At 40.1% G+C, this 23947-nt stretch overlaps 1 protein-coding gene across 5 annotated transcripts; it reads right to left on the reverse strand.

Annotated features, from left to right (window-relative positions):
- Positions 1–342: 342 nt before the first annotated feature.
- znf532 (zinc finger protein 532) lies at positions 343–22185 on the reverse strand. 5 transcript variants are annotated; one of them, XM_036140284.1, is made up of 12 exons: positions 21903–22183; positions 21099–21441; positions 20813–20928; positions 18616–18676; positions 12214–14593; positions 9143–9324; positions 7051–7227; positions 5517–5679; positions 5003–5320; positions 4797–4909; positions 4290–4419; positions 343–2006 (listed from the first exon to the last, which is right to left on the reverse strand). In XM_036140284.1, exons 5-12 carry the CDS (start codon positions 14560–14562, stop codon positions 1494–1496), a joined length of 3945 nt encoding a protein of 1314 aa, XP_035996177.1. In that variant the 5' UTR covers positions 14563–14593; positions 18616–18676; positions 20813–20928; positions 21099–21441; positions 21903–22183; the 3' UTR covers positions 343–1493. The 5 variants fall into 5 exon arrangements, with proteins under 5 accessions (XP_035996177.1, XP_035996179.1, XP_012724461.2 ...); XM_036140286.1 differs by lacking the exon at positions 20813–20928 and having other exon boundaries at positions 4797–4882; positions 21903–22184; XM_012869007.3 differs by lacking the exon at positions 20813–20928.
- Positions 22186–23947: the final 1762 nt, after the last annotated feature.

Raw genomic sequence — 23947 nt, forward strand, 5'->3', positions numbered from 1 at the left:
TGGTGACGCATCTAAAACAGAAAAGAAGCGGTGTGCCAGTTGCCTCTAATAGTTGTTTTCGTATCGTTTTACACCGCCAATATGCTTTACTCGTAAAAATGGGAGATGTCTGACACACATGTTACCGTTTGTCTTGTGATCACAGTTCCCAACTAAGTCAACTTTTGGCCCAGATTCATCTATAAAAGGGGATGATGATTTATCAATAAGCTACGAACAACCAGGAGCAGCTTAGGAACTTTGTGGCCATAGGACAGAATTGCTCAGTGAAAGAGACTAACACCTTGAAACAAGGGAACATCAACTCACTTTATGAAAATCTTTAAAATAATGCCATTAAAACACTACTGAGATAGTGTTTTATTATACTAGCTGTGTGCTATGAAAAATTCAGCTTCACTGCCAACGTTACATTCATTTTCACCAATGTTTGAGGCAGTGCACATTCATCATGGTTCCAACATCAACCTACAAATTAAAACATACAAAATGGTATTAAAGTCAACAAAAAAACTAGATATATGCTATACAATTAAATAATATATATTTTTTGCACAGTTTAAAATGTCATGTTTAGGTTAATCTTGTGTTCACCGTTTCTACTATAATATTATAAAAAGACTGATATTTCATGTTTTAAGTATTTTGGTAAAATATATTTAGATGAACTATAATCTCAGAGCTGCCATGAAGAGAATATCTGGAGAAAGATGAAACGCTAACTTTACAAACTTGGACAGTTGTTCTTAAATTTGGCCCAGGGTTTTTATGCAACAACATATCATCATTTTACAAGATCAATAAACATTCAAGTTTCAAACTCATTTCCCATTTTTTCATTACTAAGACTTTTTTTGTTGAATGCATATTTTAAAACTGATTGTCCAGAAATCTTCAGAATGACTTGCTTCTTGTTTTTTTGTTTTGTTTGTTTTTTGTTTTTTGTTTTGGCATAAAGACTTTTCCTGTAATTTATAGAATCCCAACTGCATTTTTCCATTGTGGCAATGGAGTAACACAGTTAATTTGTTGTCATTGTAATTTCAGAGTACCATCTGAAATTGAGGTCCTTACTAAGGTAAACTCCTGTACCTGTGGTATCAAACTTTTTTTCTGCCAGACTTTCATTGGATATCAGCAGCACTAAAACTTTAGCATACTGCTAATCGTATGCAGATTATAGTGATGGTTTACATTGTCTTGTATAGGACACATTTATGTTGTTGCAGTGAGAAGAAAATTGTGGAAATAAACAGATCATCTTTAAAACCTCTACACGAGGTCTATTGAAAGATCTCCTTCTGTACAATTCTTGTTATATTTGCTAAATGACACGGATGAGACTTTGATGTGTATTAAGATTTTTAGAATGCATATTCTACGGTTTACATATTGCTGTACACTACAACATCATGTATTTACAGGATAACCACAGCTATAGGAGGTACCACAGATTTAAAGAATTTATGGAATGGTTAAAAATCATCTTTCTCTCACTTTTGAGCGGCGCTAAGTGTCTTTGACCTTATGAACGCCATCCCATGTGTCCTCATGTGAGCCTTCAGATGTCCCTCAGTGTCAAACTTCTTCCCGCACACCTTACATTTGGTATTAGGAGTCCCGTCATTGTTCTCATCAACAACATCTAAATGGTTTTCCCATTGACTCTCTTCATCTTCCTTGCCTCTCCCGTTGTAGCGACCGAGACCCTTAAGCTCCTTCAGTCGATGGACGATGAAGAGGTGCCGGGCCAGCGAGCGGGGGGAGGTGTAGCAGAGTCCACACTCCTGACATTGGCGGGATGAGCCATCAGATTTGTGCTGGGGAATGTGCTTGTGGAAAGCAGCGATGTCCTCAGTGGTGAAGCCACAAACAGCACATTTGTGATTTTTAAGGATGTTCACTTTGAGTCTCTTCAGCGGTTGTGAGTCGGGACCCCTGTAGTTCAAGCCTGGAGACCCCTCGTCTTCGTCTGGCTTTCTTTTGGGGCTCCGGCTCTGAGAAGACTGTAAAAGATAAATTCAGGGTTGTAGTTTGGCCAAAAAGTGCAAAATTCATTGACATCAATCTAACAAAATGATTCAGCATCTCAGGAAACTTAAGTGGAGCGCTGGGTCCTGGACAGTAAACAGCTTCTTCAGTTCATACCCCCGTTTCTAACCTATTAGTTTTGTCTCTTCATATCCATCAATTTTTAAACCGATTAATCTAAATATAACTTTTCAGATCATTTATCTAGGAATTTATGTATTTTAAGGAAATATATAGAGAAATAATCCTAAATATAATTTTAGTCATTAATAGTTTTGCATGGTAATGGCATGCATGTGTGTTTGTGCCAGATTACTTTTGCTGAAAGCAAAAAGGGTAAATGAACAGCGAAACTCATGGACATAAAAAATAACTCCATATAGGAAAAACAATAAAGCTCAGGGGTTAACATTTCAGCTTCCAAACTGTGATGACATTTATCAACAACAACAACAAAGAAAACAGGCCAAAATAGTAACAAATCAGAAATAATAATGGAAATAAAACAAAAAAACAAAAATAACAACAACAACAAAATATTAGGGAACACCTATGAAACCAATTAGAAGGCGTTTTTTTTTTATATCAACATAACTAACGCTAAGAAAACAATTACTTCATATAAAAAGAAAGAAAACTGGAAAACACTTAAAGAAAAACAACAAAAGCATGATACAAAACAAAAGTTTATTTGAAAAAAAGAAACAAAATAGCATCCGTGTTTTCTTAAAAATAGAGTAATAATTAAAAACTTTCCTGCCTGTCACAACAGTTGAGGACTTAAATTAATTGATGCTTAAGAGTCCATGAATTGCATGGCTAATATTTACATTTTATCAATATTATTCGCTGTTACATTGCACATAGATTTACCTACTCTTAGCTTACAGGCTATTTGCACACATTAGCTAATATTAGTATATTAGGTATTATACTTACATAAGGTATCGTTCATGTTAAAGATGTAGAAAAACCTCAGAGCAAACCTCCTAGCAATAGCAAGATACTAATGCTAGCATGTTTGCTGATGCTAGCATTTACTGAATAAAAGTCATGGCTTATGTTTTCTTTTCAAATCATTGGTTTCAGATTACTGATTGGATTTTCAAGCATAATGCTAATGCCTGTTGGTATGAACTCCCCAAAAAAAACCTCCGTTATGGCGCTCTGCAGTACGCAAATGGCAGACTTTAATGTTTCTTAAAGATTTTTTTTCTTGTTTCTACAATATTCTCAATTATCTCTTGTAAATAAATGTAGTTCTGGGGCTCCATTAAGTACCAGAAGAAGGATGGATATTGATATTTTGAATTGATTAGGTGTAAACTGGTCCAATCAGAGTCAACTGACCCATACAATACAGGAATCACAACCCCATTCAATTGAAAACAGGCCTTAACATCTCCTGGAAAAACATTATACAGTTAAAACAAATTAATACTGAGATTACGTAGTTTGCATAATTTATCTTCATAATTTTCTGAAATTACTATACCAAGGCCTCTTCGAAATGGTCTCTGTACGGTCTCCCTAGCACAATTGCTGTGTTCACAGCTACACAAATGAAATAACTAATTTGCCTAAACTCAATGAAAACCTCAGGTGTGCCAACACCAAAAAAAGGGTTTTTACAGGCATATTCAGGCTTTGTCTACACGGAGACGAACTTGGTACATTTTCATAAACGATTAAGAAAAAAAATGTGCATTCACATGAGAGGACACAGCACAACTGAAAAGGCTGTAGTAGGTATGCCGGGCCCATAGGTGGCACTGTGACACTGCCAAAGAAACATGCAAAAAGACACCAGGTATGCACAGACAACCGAAGCAAACACTGCACCATGGCGGGGGAATCAGACACAGATGTTTACACATGTTCAATGCAATCTTCATGTGAGTTGGCGGGGGACATACTGTGGAGAGCAGGCTTGTTAGAAAGGAAGAGTGCGAGGATGCTACTAACAGCCGTAACGAAGCTGCAGCAGTGGAGGGCACCATCTTTGTTGTTATTTGTGAGAGTGAGGTGCATGTGGGTTACAGAGAGAGGCGAACATACGATGTCATCGTTTAAGAAAACATGCAAATCACATGTACACAGGGAACAACTCTGGGAACCGGCTCCAAAAATGATCGTTTATTGTCTTCCAAAACCCTGCATCCATGTGAACGCACAACCTGAATGGCAAAATATCTTTTTGGATACACCTAATCTCATCTCCGTGTGGACGGGGCCTAGGCTGTTGAGTTCATGCGTACCGTTTGCTTGTCAGCTGGAGTCTCAACATTTTCAGTCCGTCCTGCCGGGTGTTTACCTCCATGAATCATGTGAATGTGCTGATCCAGCAGCACTCTTTTTGTGAAGGGCTGACTTAGAGCAGGACAGTGCCTGTTGAAAAGTAACATAACAAATGAGACAAAAAGAATGATTTCTGTTATTTGACTATATACATGTTGTTGTCACTTTCTTTATGTAAGAAGACCTTACCTTGAATTGAACAACATTAGTATGATAGACACTGGAAGAAACTATCCAGCTGATATTTAAGGTTGATACAGATTTTAACCTTTTTTAAGTCCATCCAAATGCAATATTGCATGGTTTATGAGATAAATATCCAGAAACTTTAAGTTTTGTTCTGTGTGGAGAATTTAGCTCTGGATTATTTAGCATCTACAATCAAAGATGCAGCTATGGTTTTGTGTCAAGTGCAAATAGAAAATATAGATATCAATACTTAAAAACTCTAAGGTGTGGATACTCACGGGCACGTGTAGACCTTCCGTAGTCCTTTGTGTTTTAGACGGTTGTGTCGGCAGAGACTGTGGGACGAGCTGAAAGACTTATCACACTGTCGACATGGATGCTTCTTCAGTATCTGGAGGTTATATCTGATAGGTCATGTGTTTTGTTATCCACACTCAATCTTTTTTTTTTTTTTTTTTTTAAATAACACTGCAGAAACATTCACCTTGCCGTGTTCACGTCTCATGTGTGTCACGAAGAGCTCCCTGGACCTGAGGGTAGCGTTGCATTCTCCACATGTGTATCCTGAGCTGACAGGGCTCCTCAGGTCTGCTGCACAGTTGCTGTTGGTCGTCTTCAACGGTGATGACGAAGGCTTTTTTTCTCCCTTGTCTTTACCCAAAGCCTTTGCTCCATCCTTGTTGTTGTTGTTTTTAGGGATGTTGCTGTGGGTGCTATTGGAATTACTGGGCTTTGTGCTGAGTGGAAGGTTGATGCCCAGGTTTGGTGGACCCTCTACGGTTTTCAGGGTTCCATGTATGGCCTGAAAAGAGCCACAGGGACACAATGGCACCTTTTACCATGCTAATATGTACCACTTATGTGCAAGAACGACTTCACAGAATTAGCATAACTGAAGTGATGGACTTTAGACAACACAGGAGGAGGTATAATTCAGCTTGGCTAGAAGTAATAAATAAATTAATCATGTGTAAAAGTATTTTTTTTTTTGTGATTACCTTGATGTGATCCAGCATGAGCTGTTTCTGTGCATATTGCATGGAGCAGTCAGGGCATTTGAAAATGGAAACTTTGAAATTTTGAACATGCTGATCAAAATGTGTGGAGAGCAGGGACTGCAGAGTGAACACTGTATCACACATTGAGCATTTATATATCATCCTGAAAAGAAAGAAAAAGTCATAGTTATTTGCAAACCTTCAGACAAAGCAAAGTATAGCAGACTAAAAGCATTCTTCCTATCATTGTACTTCAGATTTTCTTTGCCATTAATACTACTTGAGCTGCAGTTGCCTATAAAACGTTATTAGGATTTGTTCAAGAAAAAAAACTGTATTAGTTCAATAAGCCCCACAGTGTTTTGTGAACGCTTTGTAAAATGGTTGGAAAGGTCTTCAAATGAATGGCTTTTTTTAAATGGTTGCATGACTTCACCATCATATGCAAGACTTCTAACAGTCTAGGATTAGAAAAAGGACAACAACAAAGAGTGCCCAGATCGATAATATGCAGATTTGCACTAAATCAACACTGTCTTCTTGTTTAAAACACACACAAAAAACAAAACACTGTAAATAAACAGTCATATTTAATACATTTGAATATTATTGAAACGTTCGGTTATTTCAGTAACTCAATTCACAAAGAGATGAACAATATTTAGATTAACATAGATGGATGATGTTTTAGAGCCTTCATTACTGATAATGATTTTTTTCTACCTACAGCTAATAAAAATACCGCATTTAAAATTAGAATACTGCATCAGACCAATAAAAAAAGCTAGATTTTTCATGCAGAAATGGGGGCTCGATGAAAAGTATGTTTAATACAGCTTAAAGGTTGTTTTATTTTTCAAAAGGTACTTTTAATCTGACAAATAAGTCTCCTAAAAATGCATATCCTAATATATTGAATATGACTGTACATATGTGCGCTTAATTTTTATATATTTATTTAAATAATGTCTTTAGAGCAAAGTGAAACCAATCTCAAATTCATTGTCATGCATGAATTTCACTAATCTGCAATAAAAGATTAATGTATTTTAAGTTTTATGAGCTTTTTTTTTTTTTTTTACTAGAGTCACCAATATTGGATGTCGCTATAAATGAATCTGCTCAATATGAACCACAGCTGTGGGTCAGCACATAAACAGCTGCTTCTGAGCAGGTCTGTCATCAGGCGTTGCTGACGTTGGGTTTTGGGTTAAGTTGTAAAAGGTTTCCTTGTGGAAAAAAAGTAAATTCAAGTCAAGCCACCGTATCCAAAAGCTGCAAATCCTTCTACTGATAAGGAAGCTAAGGATGGTATCCTAGACAGAAAGGCATTGGACATGGGTTTTACATTACGTCATTGCTAAAAGAGTGTGTGGGTGTCTGGCAATATGTAGGCGTATGTTCCTTTAGATAAAAACAGTCAGGGAAAAAAAGGTTCACAGGTTTACAGTAGCCAAAATGAAATTAACTGATTGAGTGTATAAAACTGTAAAATATTTTTTTTTTTTTGACACATAAACATACAAAGACCTACTTGGGCTCCCCTGCCTTGGATCCTGGATGCTGTGTGTAAGCATGGGAGTGAGTTCCTGGTGCAGACTTGAAAGCCATGGGGCAGAGAGGACATTTGTAGAAGACCTCGCAATGCGTGTTCTGGATGTGAGACTTGAGGGTCGCAACATCAGCAAAGATCATGCTACAGTGAAAACAGCTGGATAAGGAATGGAAACACAAAAATATATATATATATATGGTTGAACAAAATAGTAGTAAAATACCCTATTTAGCCCTATTTAAGGTTTCTTGCTAAATTATTTTCCTAACCTGAATATTGACCTACCAAATCCATTTGGGAAATATAGCATTGCCTTGAACACATATTTTTTTCCCTCAAAACTTTACAACATTTCTAAATTAAAACAAATTTTGAGCAAAATTCAAATGACTCAATTTCCCATCCATTCCATAGGAATGTAAAAAATGCATGGCTTGATGCTAGCCGTTGGTGCCTAGTGTAGAACAACAAGTTAAATAGGTTTTAGGGCCAATTAAAACTTTTTAATATTTTCAAAAACGTTTTCTGTTAATAAATCAAATAATTTGAAAACTGCATTTCAATCTTACATTATTTTTGTTTGATATAAAAAAAATTGCTTAACGATCTGAAACTTTGAAGCGTGAGAAAAAAAGCACAGGCCTGTAAAATGACACTTATAATGTATTTCACAAACCCTTGCAAAGATGCCCAAAAGCTCTAAGTCTTGGGGGTGAAAAACAGCTTGGTGACAATATAGAGTCGTTATCTCTCATCATGGTAAATCAGCATAAAATCACAGACCCAGCTCATCCAGAGCTGACCAATTATATCAAACAAGCAAAGACCATGGAAAAGTAAAAAAATACACAAATTACATTGAAATGTAGCATTATATAAACCACTAAAGCTTTTGTTATCAAAAAATGATCACTAGCTCCTTGCTAGATATTAAGACTGACACAGGGTTTCCATAAAGTCCTTTTCTTGAAGCTTATGCAATACCAACACTAGTAAGCTGCCAAGTTCACCTAATTTTTACAGCTCAGCACCTCCACACCCTCCCACACAAGTTTTGTTGTTGTTGTTGTGCACTGTAATGGTTCCACTAGTTAGCTGCATTTCATCAGTTCACAACATATTCATCTCTTGCAATCGTTTTTAACATGTTTTGTTAATAGAGCCTTTAGATGTATGTTTGTGTGTGTGTGTGTGTGTGTGTGTGTGTGTGTGTGTGTGTGTGTGTGTGTGAGTGATAAACGAGGCCATGTGTGTGTATATGTGTGTGTGTGTACTTCTACTTGCAGCTGAGTGAGAAAATGTTTTGCTCATTTTACTAGTAAAGCTATGAGTTAGGTTTAGGACTAAGGTGTCAATTAGGTTTAGGTTAGGTTTAGGGTCAGGTATATCTGATAAAGCTGTAGGGTTAGGGTCAGGGTTAGTTCATAGGAAGGGTTGAAAAAGAATGGTAGTCAATGGAAGTCAAGGCAGGGTCCTCACTTTGTATTTTATACAAGGATCTCTCTCTCTCTCTCTCTCTCTCTCTCTCTGTCTCTGTCGGTTCTGTGATAGACTGGCAGCCTGTTAAGTGAGTACTTCACCTCTCTCATCCAGTGACTGTTGAGACAGGCTCCAGTCTCCCTTCGATTAAATGGGTATGTTAATGAGGGAATGAGTGTTGCACTGCATTTGACCTTTAAGGGGGAAAAAATTCAGAGTTGCTCGAACATAGGGTTGTAACTAGACAATTATTGTTGAATAAAAAAGGATTTGTTTTTAAAAGCTTTTATCTTGGATGACTTAACAATAAGGATTGTGACTTTCACCTTCCGTCCTTGTGTTTTTGTGCTGAATGATATAACATCATGAGATATCAGGTGTCAAGCTGAAGCCAAACTGCCAAGAAACCAAGCTAAATAACTGTAATTAAACATGACAATTAAAATGGTTCTTTGACCATTCAAGTAAGACCACTTAGAGAAATACATTGCTTTTCTTCAACAACGAAATCTTCACAACCACTGGAAATAATATCTCGGTAAAGAGAAACTCTTAATTTGTTTAATTTTGGTTTTCACTAAGATAAACTCACCGGTAGCCGACTCTGCGTGTGTAGTGCAGGCAGTTCTTGGTGACGTGGGACTGAAAGTGCACAGAGCGACAACTGGCTCCACACTCGGGGCAAATATAAGGGGACTTGTGCTGGTGGATTCGCTGGTGTGACAGAAAGCTGCACTGATTTGGAAGAAGCATCTGGCAAACTGTGCATGTTTTCTGCGATAGGAAAAATAGCACAGAAATGTTAGTACATGGTGGTCTACATTTAGGAAATTGTTGAACAATTGTGGAAAGATGCAGGAATATTATTCTAAGACACATTAATAATATAAATGATTAAAAACTATAGGTCAGGACTAAAAGAAACACAAAAACAGTTTTCCTATTCTTCAAATCATGCCATGTCTGACTGTTCTGAATATGACACTTATACTATACAACTAATAATTAATGAAGTAGACCTCTATATGTAACTAACGTAATGATTTAAACTCAGACTTATTTTGGTATTATAACCCTAAACTTGATTATTGACATTTATTGCTACCTTAAAAATATATTGCGCTTTGTCATGGCTTTGAAAGTAAGGCAAGGCAAGGCAAGGCAAATTTATTCATATAGCACAATTCAGTACAAGACAATACAAAGTGCTTTACATGATTAAGATATACCAAAAAATAAAATGTAGATAGAAAATAGAATAAAAGCAAGTAGGGATAGAATGTAGTAACAAAAAAGAACATTAAAAACAGTAAGTACAATCCATCCATCCATCAACTACATCTGCTTTTTCCCTGGTCCGTCCGTCCGTCCGTCCGTCGTCTTCCGCTTATCCGGGGTCGGGTCGCGGGGGCAGCAGCTTCAGTAGGGAGGCCCAGACGTCCCTCTCCCCAGCCACTTGGGCCAGCTCCTCAGGAGGAATCCCAAGGCGTTCCCAGGCCAGCCGGGAGACATAGTCCCTCCAGCGTGTCCTGGGTCTTCCCCTGGGCCTCCTCCCGGTGGGACGTGCCCGGAACACCTCACCAGGGAGGCGTCCAGGAGGCATCCTGACCAGATGCCCGAGCCACCTCAACTGGCTCCTCTCGACGTGGAGGAGCAGCGGCTCTACTCTGAGTCCTCCCCGGATGACTGAGCTCCTCACCCTATCTCTAAGGGAGAGCCCAGACACACTACGGAGAAAACTCATTTCAGCCGCTTGTATCCGGGATCTCGTTCTTTCGGTCACGACCCAAAGCTCGTGACCATAGATGAGGGTAGGAACGTAGATCGACCGGTAAATCGAGAGCTTCGCCTTTTGGCTCAGCTCTCTCTTCTCTCTCTCTCTCTTTTTCCCTGGTGCCTACCTCTAGTACATGGGGTACACGCATCCATCCCCCAGCACCATACAGACCCATTAAAGGTACATAAACCTGTTATTTGATGTTTTAATTAAATGTATACGTCAGTAGCTCACTCTGTTTACATACAAGGTTTTTATGAAAGATTGTCACATCCTGATGGCTTATTAATTATCATTTTGGTGTTTTGTGTTTTGTTTTCAAACACAGGACCTTCTTAGGACAAGGGAACTCTGCTAACAATTGTGTGACTGTGCAGTCCTTATTAAGCTTTAGCTTTTTTTTAAACAAACACTATGAACTACACAAGTTGATAAGGAGACTTGGGGGTGGAATGGGGAAGCACCAGAGTCTGTTCTGGGACACTGTCAGGACTGAATAGTCATCAGGAGTACAGAGAGATAATGGGTAACACAGTGACTCGTATGATAGGTTGGACAGTAAGGAGGGAGAGAAGGATGTATACAGGTTGGACTGAGACAGACATGGGAAGGATGTTCCGCAAGTTAGACTGATTAAGGATTGAGAAATAAATGTACTGACAGTGTGATAGGAAGATGGAAGGAGTACTTTGAAGAGTTAATAAATGATTAGCAAAAATTAGCAAAGTTTAGAAAGGATGAAGTAAGGAAGGCATTGAAAAGGATGAAGAGTGGAAAGGCAGTGGGTTCTGATGATACTGGTGGAGGGGTGGAAGTGTCTTGGAGAGACAGCAGTAGAGTTTTGGACTAGGTTGTTCAATGGGATCTTAGAGAGTGAGAAGATACCTGAGGAATAGAGAAGTGTGCTTGTACTGATTTTAAAGAACAAGAGGGTTGTGCTGAGTAAATACAGAGGAAGAAAGTTGATGAGTCATTCAATGGCCATATCGGAAAGAGTAGTGGAAGCTAGATTTGGTCAGAAGTAAGCATCTGTGAGCAGCAGTATGGTTTCATGTGAAGGAAAAGCACTACAGATGCAATATTTGCTTTGAGAATGCTGATGGATAAGCTCTAAGCCCCTTCTTGTTTGCTGTGGCGATGAACAGGTTGACATATGATGTTAGACAGGAGTCTCCATGGACTATGAGGCTTTGCAGATGGCATTGTGATCTGGGGTGAAAGCAAAAACTGTGGGAGGAAAATCAAGAGAGATGGAGAAGGTGGTGAATTTTATGTACTTTGGGTCAATAGTTCAGAGCAATGGTGAGTGTGGAAAAGAGATGAAGAAAGGCTGGAATGGGCAGAGAATATTGTAGGTTGTGTTGAGTAACATTGAGAATTAAGCAAAAGGTGTACAAGATAATGCGGAGAATGGCATTTTTTATGGCTTAGAGACAGTGGCAGTGAGAAAGAGACAGGAGGTAGCAAAGATGAAGATGTTGAGGTTCTCGTAGGTAGTGGCGAGGATCGATAGGATGAGGAATGAGTACATCAGAGTGACAGTTCATGCTAGATGTTTTAGGGATAAAGCCAGAGAGGCCATACTGAGATGGTTTGGACAGATGAGGGATAGTGAGTACATCTGTATAAAGACATTGAGTCTGGATCTGTGATGCAGGAGGCCTAGAGGAAGACCAAAGCACTTTCAATCGTCTTGTTACTGCAAAGTGTTTTATAAATTAACCTGCCTTGCCTTTAAAGAGATTTTTGAATGGAGTGAAAGAGGACACAAAGGTAGTTTGTGTGAGAGAAGAAGATGTATTATAGAGTTAGATGGAGACAGATGAACTGCTGTGGCAACCCTTGGAAGGGAAAAGCCAAAAGAAAAGATTATGAACTACACATACCTGATTGTTGGATTCTGGTGCTTGTTGATAGTGCATGGCCAATGAACTGTCGTCCTGGAATACGTCATTACATTCCAAACATTTCAAGTTGTGGCGACCAAGCTTTGATGCATCATCCTCCAACGGCATAGCTGCTACGAGAGGAGCACTGCATGGAGCGGAAATCACTGCAGTTTGGTTACCAGCAGCAATCACAGCTTGGATTTGACTTGCAGGTGCCTGTGCTTGAGACGTAGAGGGTTTTCTAGTGATAATAGGGGGCACTGGCACATTTTTTGAACTAATCATCTGATCTGCAGGGATGGGTTTGAGGATTAGATGTGAGCACTGCATGACCACACCCTTGTCCTTATGACCTCTTGCATGAGATAAAAGGCTACATTTGTTGTTGAAAACCAAACTTTTGGCACAGTGGTTGCAGGTGACCTCAATTCGCACACTTCGCCGCTCATAGTGCTGTGTCAGGCTCTTTTCAAGAGCAAACGAGTCTCCACACTCCAGGCACTTGTAGCCCCTGGAGGGTAGAGAAATACAGGCTGAGGTTGGTGGAGAGAGGTTTGGGACATATACAGGAACGGGATTCAGGCTGCTTAGTACTTTATTGAAAGCATCTACGACAGAGCTTTGAGAGCTCGTGAACACTTGAACCCGAGAAACTTTCTTAGAGGCCTGGCCAGGGAGACCAGTCTGTTGTTTAACTTGTGATCGTTGATTTTGGGATGGTTTGGAGGAGGACAAGACCTGCTGAAGATCACAGGCAACAGTGGAAACTGCCTGTGGAAGAACGCTGAGGTTACTAAGATGCACTGTCTTTGACACAAGTTTAGGATTAGCCAAACTGGAGGCAGGTACCATGACAGTTTGTTGCTGGATAGCATTTGCAGCTTTCAGAATAGCACTGCTGGCACTTTGCACAGATGCGGCAGGGATTACCGTTGCTTTGACTGTAGTGTTGTTAGCCAACTTAAGGTTAATAACTTGTGAACCGGCTGTCTTGATGGCAGAAACTGGCAGGAAAGCTGTTGCCACAGGCTTAATCATCATTTGTTTTGTAATTTCCATTGATGGGCACCCACTAGTCGCTACGACTGTTGTTGGCAAAGAGGACCTAGTTGTTGATGAAAAAATTTTGCTTTTGGTGCTCACAAAACATGCGCTATTCTTGTCTTTCTTCAAGCCTTCTGTGTCAAATTCTGGAAGGACTCTAGTTACAGTATGCTTGATCTGCCCGGAAGAAGTCTTGATTGTTTTAATCTTAACCTTTGGAATGACTGGGGTGATGTCTGCGTTTGAAGTGGGGAGATCTTTGCTGCTGTTCTCACTGATGACCTCAGACGGGCTATCTGGTTCCTTGGTAAGAAGATTCTTTGTGAAGTCAATGTCTGGTTCTTGCTCCTGTAGTCTATCTGTTGCTTTGGGACGATGTTCATGTTCTTGATATGCTGGTAAAGAATCTAATGCTTGAAATTCTTCAGTGTCCAACTTTTTGGTGCTTAGTGATGCAATAGCGGTTACACAAGAATGCAGGTTTGTTGAGGATTTAGATTTGTCTTGGGGGCTACTTAACACATCAAAAAGCTCTGTCGACTCTCCCACACCCCTGGACTCTTGACTCTGAAGTTTGAAAACATTGTCTTTAATTTTTTTTTCTGGTAAAGGTGATTGAGATGGATTGTAAGAACATCTGCCAGGGCTTTTCTTGCTTTGCGCCTGATTCCTGTTTTGACCAGATTTGTTGTCTCTCTTTGTTTTGGGAATTGCACAGTCTACTGCAGAATATTTTGAAATCTGGTCCTCCATTTCAGCAGTGGGATTAAAGAAGATTTGACCTCCCTGCATGTCAGTTGCATCAACAACCTCAATTTTGTCCTCATCATCAAACTCTTCAGCACTAGATATTGGACTGAACTTACTGAAAGTAGATGATTGGGTATTAACTTTATGCACACTATCTCTGGTAACTTTCCACCCATTCTTGGTGTCTTGAACAGCTGGTGACATGGTTGGTAGACAGCCATTAGAAAATCCAATGGCAACAGGCTGTTGGCATTTGACTGTGCTGTGGGGATGGGAGTTAAAATTCTCATCATTTTCAGATTTGGTTCCAACATGTTGACTTGAGTCCATGTTTCGAATGTTTTTTACAATCACACTAACACCAGCATCATGTGTGTTGTAGGAGTTGTGAAACTCATCTTCACTGGCAGTCCCCCCATTGCTCTGTTGTTTCAGTTGTCCATCATGCTCATCTTGGTGGCCAGATTCAATAGCAGCTTTAGGATCCACCATGTCAGGGATGTTAAAGGCCGCCAGTAGGTCATCAAAGTCAGGCGTCTTCATATCTCCCATATTCCTTCCCTTGTTCTGATAGGTAGGTCACCTGAAATATCGAAATTGGATGGAGAGAAAGCTTTAGTTAAATTTATATTGCCCACTCTAAAATTATTGCTTTAATTATAGCATTTGTGGAATAGTTTGTATTCTACTCAATATCCACAAAATGGTCTGCAGCATGTAGAAAATTTAAATATGTCAATGTACTTTGAAATATAGAAAAAAAAAACATACACTTTTGGTATTAGATGTGTCAGTTTTCCTTTTGGAAGGTGAATTGTTTATTAACTGTAAAACAATTTATGTTGTGGTTTCTCAATCTAAAAGAAAAATCCTCAAGAGTGACAGTATCAAGAGGTGCAATATGAAAATTGTGCCAGTGATTGTGATGAACACTGACAATGACCATTTTGCAGCAGTAAGAAAAAGAGGTCCGTTATGGAAAAATAATATAAGTTACAGATGGTAAAATTGGATGCTACAAAATGTAAAATATTTTTATATAGTAAAATTATGTGATAATTTTTAATGATTTCATGTTAACAGTTGGTGCACCTGAGAGTTAAGGTTCAGGTTTTCAAAATCTGTAAGTAGCCAAAGCATTTTTATACAGATGACTTTAGCTCAACAGTTTTCTTTCACCATTTGTTTTTTAAATTTGAATAAATGGAGATTAAATGCATTAGGCAATCTGGTAACACTTCTAAATATTGCATTTATGCTGATGATCTAATCTTATTGACCACTAATAAGGGGTAGTGCCTTATTGTCTTCTCTTGTCCATTGCATCTGTGTTCCAGTAGCCCATTTGTCATCACAGTGCCCTCAAGTCCTCAACACTTAACGCAGACCTTGTTTGACCAGGTGAAGTCTGAGCTGGTACGGTTCTCTGTTTAGTCGCTCTCATCATATATATTATGAGGTATGCAGTTAGCCTTAATGATATTGCCCAAGAACCAACATTGGATGATGTTATAAGCACAATATATATTCCTGTATATATATATATATATATATATATATATATATATATATATATATATATATATATATATATATATATCCCATGTGGGATTCGGATCTTCCGCATTGGAGTCACATTGGAGTCATATGGGAGTTGTACTGCTCAAAAGAATAAAGGGAACACTAAAATAACACATACTAGATCTGAATTAATGAAGTATTCTTATTAAACACTTTGTTCTTTACATAGTTGAATGTGCTGACAACAGAATTATACAAAAATTATCAATGGAAATCAAATTTATTAACCAATGAAGCTCTGGAACACAGGCAGATCCAACTTTGATTTAATGTCCTTAAAACAAGTCATACAGGCCTCCACGTGCCTGTATGACCTCCCTACAATGCCTGAGCATGCTCCTGATGAGGTGAGAGGGATCTGCTCCCAGACCTGGACTAACACATCCGCCAACTCCTGAACAGACTATGGTGCAATGTGCCGTTGGTGGATTGAGCGAGACATGATGTCCCAGATGTGCTCAATTGTATCAATGCATAGTATCAGTGCCTTCGTCTTATAGGAACTGCTGACACACTCCAGCCACATGAGGTCTAGCGTTGTCTTGCATTAGGAGGAACCCAGGGCCAACTGCACCAGCATATGGTCTCACTGTGGGTCTGAGGATCTCATCTCTGTACCTAATGGCAGTCAGACAACCTCTGGTGAGCACACGGAGGGCTGTGCAGCCCCCAAAGAAATGCCACCCCACAGCATTACTGACCCACTGCTAAACCAGTCATGCTGGAGGATGTTGCAGACAGCAGAACGTTCTCCATGACGTCTCCAGACTCTGTCACGTCTGTCACATGTGTTCAGTGTGAACATGCTTTCATCTGTGAAGAGCACAGGGCACCAGTGGCCAATTTGCCAATCTTGGTGTTCTCTGGCCAAAGCCAAATGTTCTGCACGGTGTTGGGCTGTAAGCATAACCCCCGCCTGTGGACATCGGACCCTCATACCACCCTCATGGAGTCTGTTTCTGATCGTTTGAGCAGACACAGGCACATCTGTGGCCTGCTGGAGGTCATTCTGCAGGGCTCTGGCAGAGCTCCTCCTGTTCCTCCTTGCACAAAGGTGGAGGTAGTGGTCCTGCTGCAGGGTTGTTGCCCCCCCTACGGCCTCCTCCACATTTCATGATGTACTGGCCTGTTTCCTGGTAGCACCTCCATGCTCTGGACACCACGCTGACAGACAGAGAAAACCTTTTTGCCACAGCTAATATTGATGTGCCATCCTGGATGAGCTGCACTACCTGAGCCACTTGTGTGGGTTGTAGACTCCGTCTCATGCTACCACTAGAGTGAAAGCACTGCCAGCATTCAAAGGTGACCAAAACATCAGCCAGAAAGCAGAGGAACTGAGAAGTGGTCTGTGGTCACCACCTGCAGAACCATTCCTTTATTGGGGGGGGGGGGGGGGGGTCTTGATAATTGCCTCTAGTTTCCACCTGTTGTCATTTACACAACAGCAGGTGAAATTGATTGTCAATCAGTGTTGCTTCTTAAGTGGACAGTTTGATTTCACAGAAGTGTGATTGACTGGGAGTTGCGTTGTGTTGTTTAAGTGTTCCGTTAAAAGAGGAGTCAAGGATAGGCTTTCAAACCTCAAACACTACACTAATTGGCAAGAATGGTGGAGGGAGCATTGCGTTGTGGGATTATTTCTCAGCCATTGATACAGGAGCATTAGACTAAGTGGGTAAGCCCTCAACTTTACCACAAATTAACAGCTAGGTGGTTGAAACATGACCACTACTGGGTGTTGCAGTGGTACATTTATCTTGTATCACATGTCCAAGCTGCCTATCTAACACATAAAACAATTTCCCATGGATGGCCCTCAACCTCAACGCAATTGAAAATTTGAGGACTACACTTAAACTTCGGGTCAGATCTAGGAAACAAACCATATTAAATTACCTTTACAAATTTCTGCAAGGAAATTGGTAAAATATCCAGCCAGATTAATCCCAAAAACTTGTATATGGTTTCAAATACTCTGTATATGCAACTTGGTAAAGAGTTCACAGACATTGGAGAGTATACATATTTTGGAACCAGGATGTAGGACATTGATCCTGTATATAAATTAAAGAAACTTTTGCATCCAATTCTTGTGTTTTTATTCTTTGTAGTTGCATCTTCTAAATTCAGTCGATTCTGTTTCAGATAAATAATTCAAAGATCCAAGTTAGTATGACATGCGTAGACATGAAAGCTTTTTACATAGTAAGAAGACAAGGAAGTTTAAACTTGGTTTAAAATTTCAAACTGTCCTATAGGTCTGATTTTTGTTGTTGTGCGGTTTGTGTTCAGTCACACAGTTTTAAAAATGAAGTCTTTGGCATAGTGTTGGTTATATTTTACATTTATAATTGCTTGTGTTTGTGATTGTATAGGTCCTATAAATACATTCTATAATCAAAAGTAAGCATTACAAGAAAGAGGTATCTCACAAAAACTTCTGGTTTTCTATATGAATAAACAATCTTTGAATAAATGAAGGGGGCTTTAGTCACATATGTCGAGCTGATCTTCTATGTAACTCATAACCAGGGCCTTACTTTAAACCAAACGCATCAGCACACATCAGGACCCATGCCAAAAAAAAAAAAAACATGATCTTTGTCTGCATAAACCCTTGTTTGCTAACTTTAATCCATATGACTGGAATCATGGAGATGATATAAGAGAAACGGTAAAGGGAATGAGAATAGTTATGAAGGGAGAGGGTGAGACAGCAAATCCTGTGAGGAGGAGAAAGAAAAAAAATGGCTGATGAGCTGTGTGAAGCTGCAGCAGGGAGAGGGAGAAAGGCCTGGTTGAAAAACAACGAGTTTCAGCCATGACAGCCCCAGCAACCTGACGTAGGAAGCTTTAATGAAGAAAAACGGGACCAACAACAAAGAATGACTTTCTATTCCAGCAGTTTTAATGAACATGCACCTTTATCAGCAAGAACACTTCATAAAAGACAGCTGCTGTTCCAGCAAAGTGTTCATAAAATAGTGGGGAAGACATGCAAGTGAATCAGCAAGTCCTCACCCTGTTGTCTTCGTTCAGTCCAGCCACTTAGCCAAACCTCCTTCCCTTGCTGCCTTCCATCCTGCAACAAACAGTCACAACAGAGCTAACCCACATGAGGTATCCACCCCACCCTGTCTGGGAAAAAAAAAAAAAAAACATATCTTCCCGAACAGACAAAGGCCCAGAATATAAGGTCAGGTTACATCCACAAATCTGGTGACTGCTGGTGGCCCTGATATGGATCGTCTTCGGTCATTCTCTGCACCACAAGCAGCACTCAGATTTATAAACAGACACATAGATCATGCTCCTGTGTGTGTGTGTGTGTGTGTGTGTGTGTGAATGTTTGAGGCAGGGCTCCCAGGAGCAGATTCACAGACTCTCAGCAAGACCCGTCCCCCTGCCCTCTTCCGTTCACCAAAATCTCCCTTCTCCCCACCGTGCAGCTCTGCACTCCGACACCCGGCGGGCAAGGAGCAGGCAGGGGTTCCCTGGTAGCCACCATGGGTATAGCTGTGAGGGGCTGCCGTGCAGCAGTCTGAGCTATCTCTATCCCCACGTAGCATAGAGACGGCATTGTTCCCGTCAGCCCTCAGTCTGCCTCAAACCGGTTTGAGCTGGTTCTGGTCATTCGACATAAAGCCCTGGGCTGCTGTTGCTGCAGCAGCAGCACGGCCTGAAAAACGCGCAAGGAAGAGAGGCAGTGTACCCGCCACCTCCTAGGCATTTTGTCATCGAGATTTTATGAAAAAGGGAACATGTTTATTATAAGGATGGTGACTCATTTTCAGAGCTGTAAACGCACAAAGTATTCAGAAGAACAGGATTGTTTGGGCACAATTGTAATAAAAATGCGAAGTCCATTTCCAATTCGCACCCCATTTCTTTTTTTTTTTACACTTTCGCTGCCACTTTGTTCCTTCCTCCTTCCATTTCCTTCCTGTAAACCTCTTACATGCTATGTTTAAACTATTGGGTGCCAGTTTATTTAAAAAACCTAAAAAAAAATCTAAATTCTCACATACAATTTGATTAAAATATATATTATTTTCTAAGGACTTTATTGCACGCATTGCTTCAATTGACTGTCGTTATAATCCTGGAGTAGACCAGCAGATACTGGTCGTTTCAATTACAATCCTATTTGTGTACAAAATGGAGCCAATGTGTAATGTCCTTGTATTTATGCCTACAAAGAGGCATTTTATACCTACTCTAACAGTTGTAGATTATTATCTACAGCTGAGTAGAGTATAAAATTATCTTTTATATACTACTCATAGTCTATGAGTGTGCGACTAAAAAAGATCTACTAACAGGAGGTCAATTAGAGCTATTTTCATTTGATCAGGCAACCTATACTGTCATTTTTTTCTTGCATCAACAGGCCTCAAATAAATGGAAATAGGGTTTTCAGAAAATAATGTTCAGTTTATTAAATTATAAATGAGATTTGAGCTTTTGTATGACTGCAAAATTAATGAAAATCGCTGCCTTTGGTGAATTTTTTTTGTAGGTTCATGGGTATGAATGGTCAAAGGAAGGGACAAAATGACAATGTGAATGTACGCAATTGGGACAAATTGACGAAGGGGTGATTAGAACTGACCTGCAGCCAGATCAGTTGAGAAAAATGACCCCTAATCAAACCAAAATAAATCTGAGTGACGTAGTGCTAATAGATTATGTTTAACTGAGACATTTAACTACATTTCCTTACAGTGGGCTATGGGTAGGATTTAGAAATTTATTTTAAAATGGTTGTCATTGTGAGTCCAACACGTCCCCTTGGCAAATAAAAATTGATGCATGGTCGATACAAAATGCCCAGTGGCAGATGGCTATATTTCATATCCAAAACAATTCAGGTACTAAACGAGCAAGGCACAAAATGGAAGAAGGAAGGCGGCGGTATGACCCCTTATTGAGCCAAAACAAGTATGCTGCTGGTAACTGAGTCATATAACCACAGCAGGCTATGGGTAGATTTTAGAGAATTAATTTAAACCGGTTGTCATGGTGGCCACAAAATATCACCTTGGTAGGTACCAGTTCACGCATGGTTAGTAAAAAAACATCCAGCTACATTTCACACCGAATAAATTCAGGAACGTATCAACCAACATTACAAATATGGCAAAAAGACCAGACAAGGGTTTGCAAATTCAGAAAATCTGATTCATCACAGTGAAATGTGACGATTTCTTTTCCATACCGTGAAACAACACGTTTGCCTGAGTAATCCTGTTGGTAGTGGAAGCTCAGTCTGGTCTGCGTCTTATGCTCTAGGTGCTTTTTCAGCTACGGTCATACTGAAAAGCTTCAAAAGACCTATAAATGTGTTGTAATGAGAAGCTACGTAACACCCAGGCAACAATGCAAGACACGCTTTCATGCTACTCCCTGACTAGATTTCCGCCCTGCTCCACTAGACCCCCACAAAGACACGGATGAACATAAACATGCACTCCCATGCATATATAAAGGTAAACGTAGCATACCCGTGTCAGATTTTTTTTCCACTCTGAGAGAAATCAGGGAGAAAAAAATCTTCCTGCAGAGGCCTCAGCACTTGCTTTTAACAGCCCGCTGTTCCAGCCTACTTCCTCCTCTCCCACCTCCTCCACCCCATCTTCCCTCTCTCCTTCACTGGGAAGCTATCAGTCTCGGTCGAGGCCTCGTATTCTCACAAAACACCATCAAGATCGCCACCAGCGCCACCGCCGCGGCCGAGGGACGGATGACGGAGGAGGCAGTGCTCAGCGGGCGAATTAGGCCTTTTGTCTCCCAGTGTGCAGCAGGGCGAGGGGACTCTCCTCTCTGGCTCGGGAGCAGAAGCAGCAGCTGGTGCACAGAGACACAGGAGAAAGGGAGGGAGACAGAGACATGGGGGAGGTGGGGGAGACGGAGGAAGAAAGGAAATAAGGCAGAATGGAGTTTAAAAACAGGCTTCAGTCTGTGCCCGCTGCTAATGTTTAAGGCCTGTACTCTGAAACAATCCCACAGAAAGATTAGTTTTTTTTTAAATGGACACATTTTTCCTCTGTGCTAAGTTAAATTCAACAGTAAATAACTAAAATATTCATAAAATCATGTGTACGTGTGAGTGCCATATTATAGATTATTCACAACACGAATAGCATGGATCTACTTTATAAAAAAGACTGACTTTATGACTTTAAACATCAACAAAATGTATTCCACTCTAAATGCTAAGCCAGAGAAACAATAACTAACAGATGACTCCAAATGACAGCATGTGATGTAGAAATGGGTATACAAAAATGAGATATTTTATAACCTACCTGGAAGACAGAGGCTGCCAGTAGGGTAACACTGACTCTCTTAGGCCTTCTATGAGTCCTGGATTCATCTTGCAGATCTGCCAAAGGCAGCCAGAAATCCTGCAGCATAAACTAATTCTTCATCTTTATGTGAAAGACCGTAAGCAGATGCATTCATCTTAGTGCACTAATGCATTTTATGCACTGCAAAGGACAGCAGAAGAATAGCATATGTGTGTGTATGATAAAAGGCCCTTGCGATGCCTATTACCTCCCTGCACTGTGACAGATTCAGTGCAGCAGAGGAGACTGAGGTTGCTCCCCACCCCTTGCAGAGTCACATGACGTCACACTGCCTCCATTTAAACAGGATATAAGAAAGGCTCCTAAAAGCTGTTTGTGTTTTCAGCTGCTTTAGCGCAGGACAAAATCACTGGAATGCTAACGTTCAGGACCTTAGATGCTAATCTGTATGTGTTGTGTTTCTGTTTCCGTTTAAAATTCAACAGTATTTCTTTTTTTTTTTATATGTTTAATCAAATAGCTGAAAAGGAGAAACTGATTTTGGCTCTGGCTTGAACTGTGACTCACCTGAAAGCAGCTGTTCACACCTATCAGTTGTGACATGACACTTTCACCACATTATAAAAACAAGTCACATCCATATGCAACATAAATAATAAAGTGTTCCCTCCACACTCCTCCTGACATCGGTCGCTTGACATTTTGCCTCTCTCTCTCTCTTGCAAACAATTTGCACAAACAAACGCTATGAAATTTCGCCCAGCTCGCTTTAACACGTCATCAAATAGGAGAATTGTTTTTCCGCTTGCCGGTTTCCTTTGTCTGTTCAACTCACGTTGGCAGACCTTGATTTTACCAAGCCAGTCACGTTGCTGTATGTAATGTGAAAAGCCGAACAACGGTGTCGGCATCCCTGGGTCAACCAGATCCTCCAGAGATGCACCCGGTTCAGCGAGTACAATCAGTCGCTTCCAGCAGTACTTCCGTCTGTCCAGGGCCCTGTATAAGGACAGACAGGGCTCTATCCCCGCTGCAGAGTGCCTGTCCGTATTTCTTTGGTCTGTAAATCAATCCATGCTCAACAGAAATATAGCCTAATTGTACTGTCTAAATATGTAACATATATAAAAAACATTTTTTTGATAGGGTTAGATCTAATGCTTAGATCCATTCCCTGATTGGTTAACGTGACACAAATTGACAGAAAGGTTCAGTTTGTTGAACTTGAGCGACATTTCGCTTTGCTCTAGTCACCCGCTTACCGTGCCGTTTGCAGTTTCTCTTCGCTCTATTCACCCCACTCGTGGCATTCGCATCCTTAGAAATGCATCCTTCGAAATGCATCCTTCGAAATGCATCCTTCGAAATGCATCCTTTACATTTCCGACCGTCTGTTCGTTGTTGATTGCACCTTCACACAGGGATAACATGTAAATCACTCGCTCCATTCGTCTTGTTCGCGTTCACTGTGAATGCTCCTTAAAACTTGTTTCAATATGTGTTTTTGATCATTGTCCAGCTCGACCTGTCCCAAGGTTCTATGATCCTTGGGTATTTGGGTTTTATTTTAATCTCTCCTGAGTTCTTTATTATTATTATTAGTTAATTTCTCCATTGTGTTCTCTATGTATTTTAATGTGTTCTCTTAGGTCAGTATTAATCTTTTTCCTTCTGGTTTGTAGTTCCCTCCTTGTTAATTATTCACCTTACCTCAAATCCTCTGCTCAGCACTCACCTCTCTGAGCTATTCCACATTCCCCTTTTCCCCCCAGATGAAAATGTTTGGTTAGCATAATTAAGAACAAGTCAGGACCCACCAAAGCTCAAGCCTGTGGCTAACCTGAAGGTTGTGGAATACGAGTGTTGCTGTCCACAGTGAAGTGAGTTTAACTTCAACATGAACTGAGAAGGATGCTTACTTTGCAAAGAAGTACCAGCTTCAAAACCGTAATCTTCCACCTGAATGGAGATATTTCATTTCATATGTCATTCTATTTATCTGTGAACAGAAAATATTGAGCTTATAGAGATGAGATACAATG

Source organism: Fundulus heteroclitus, chromosome 8 (genome assembly GCF_011125445.2).
Source record: "Fundulus heteroclitus isolate FHET01 chromosome 8, MU-UCD_Fhet_4.1, whole genome shotgun sequence".
In the NCBI taxonomy this organism is placed as follows: Eukaryota; Metazoa; Chordata; class Actinopteri; order Cyprinodontiformes; family Fundulidae; genus Fundulus; species Fundulus heteroclitus.

What these genes read in the sequence shown, in the direction of transcription:
- znf532 (XM_012869007.3), bottom strand. Translation starts at nt 14,562, where the DNA reads ATGGGAGATATGAAGACGCCTGACTTTGATGACCTACTGGCGGCCTTT. An exon ending in CACCAGAATCCAACAATCAG is followed by an intron (nt 9,325 to 12,213) that starts GTATGTGTAGTT and finishes TTCCTATCGCAG; the next exon opens with AAAACATGCACAGTTTGCCA. An exon ending in CTCCAGCTGACAAGCAAACG is followed by an intron (nt 2,007 to 4,289) that starts GTACGCATGAAC and finishes TATCTTTTACAG; the next exon opens with TCTTCTCAGAGCCGGAGCCC.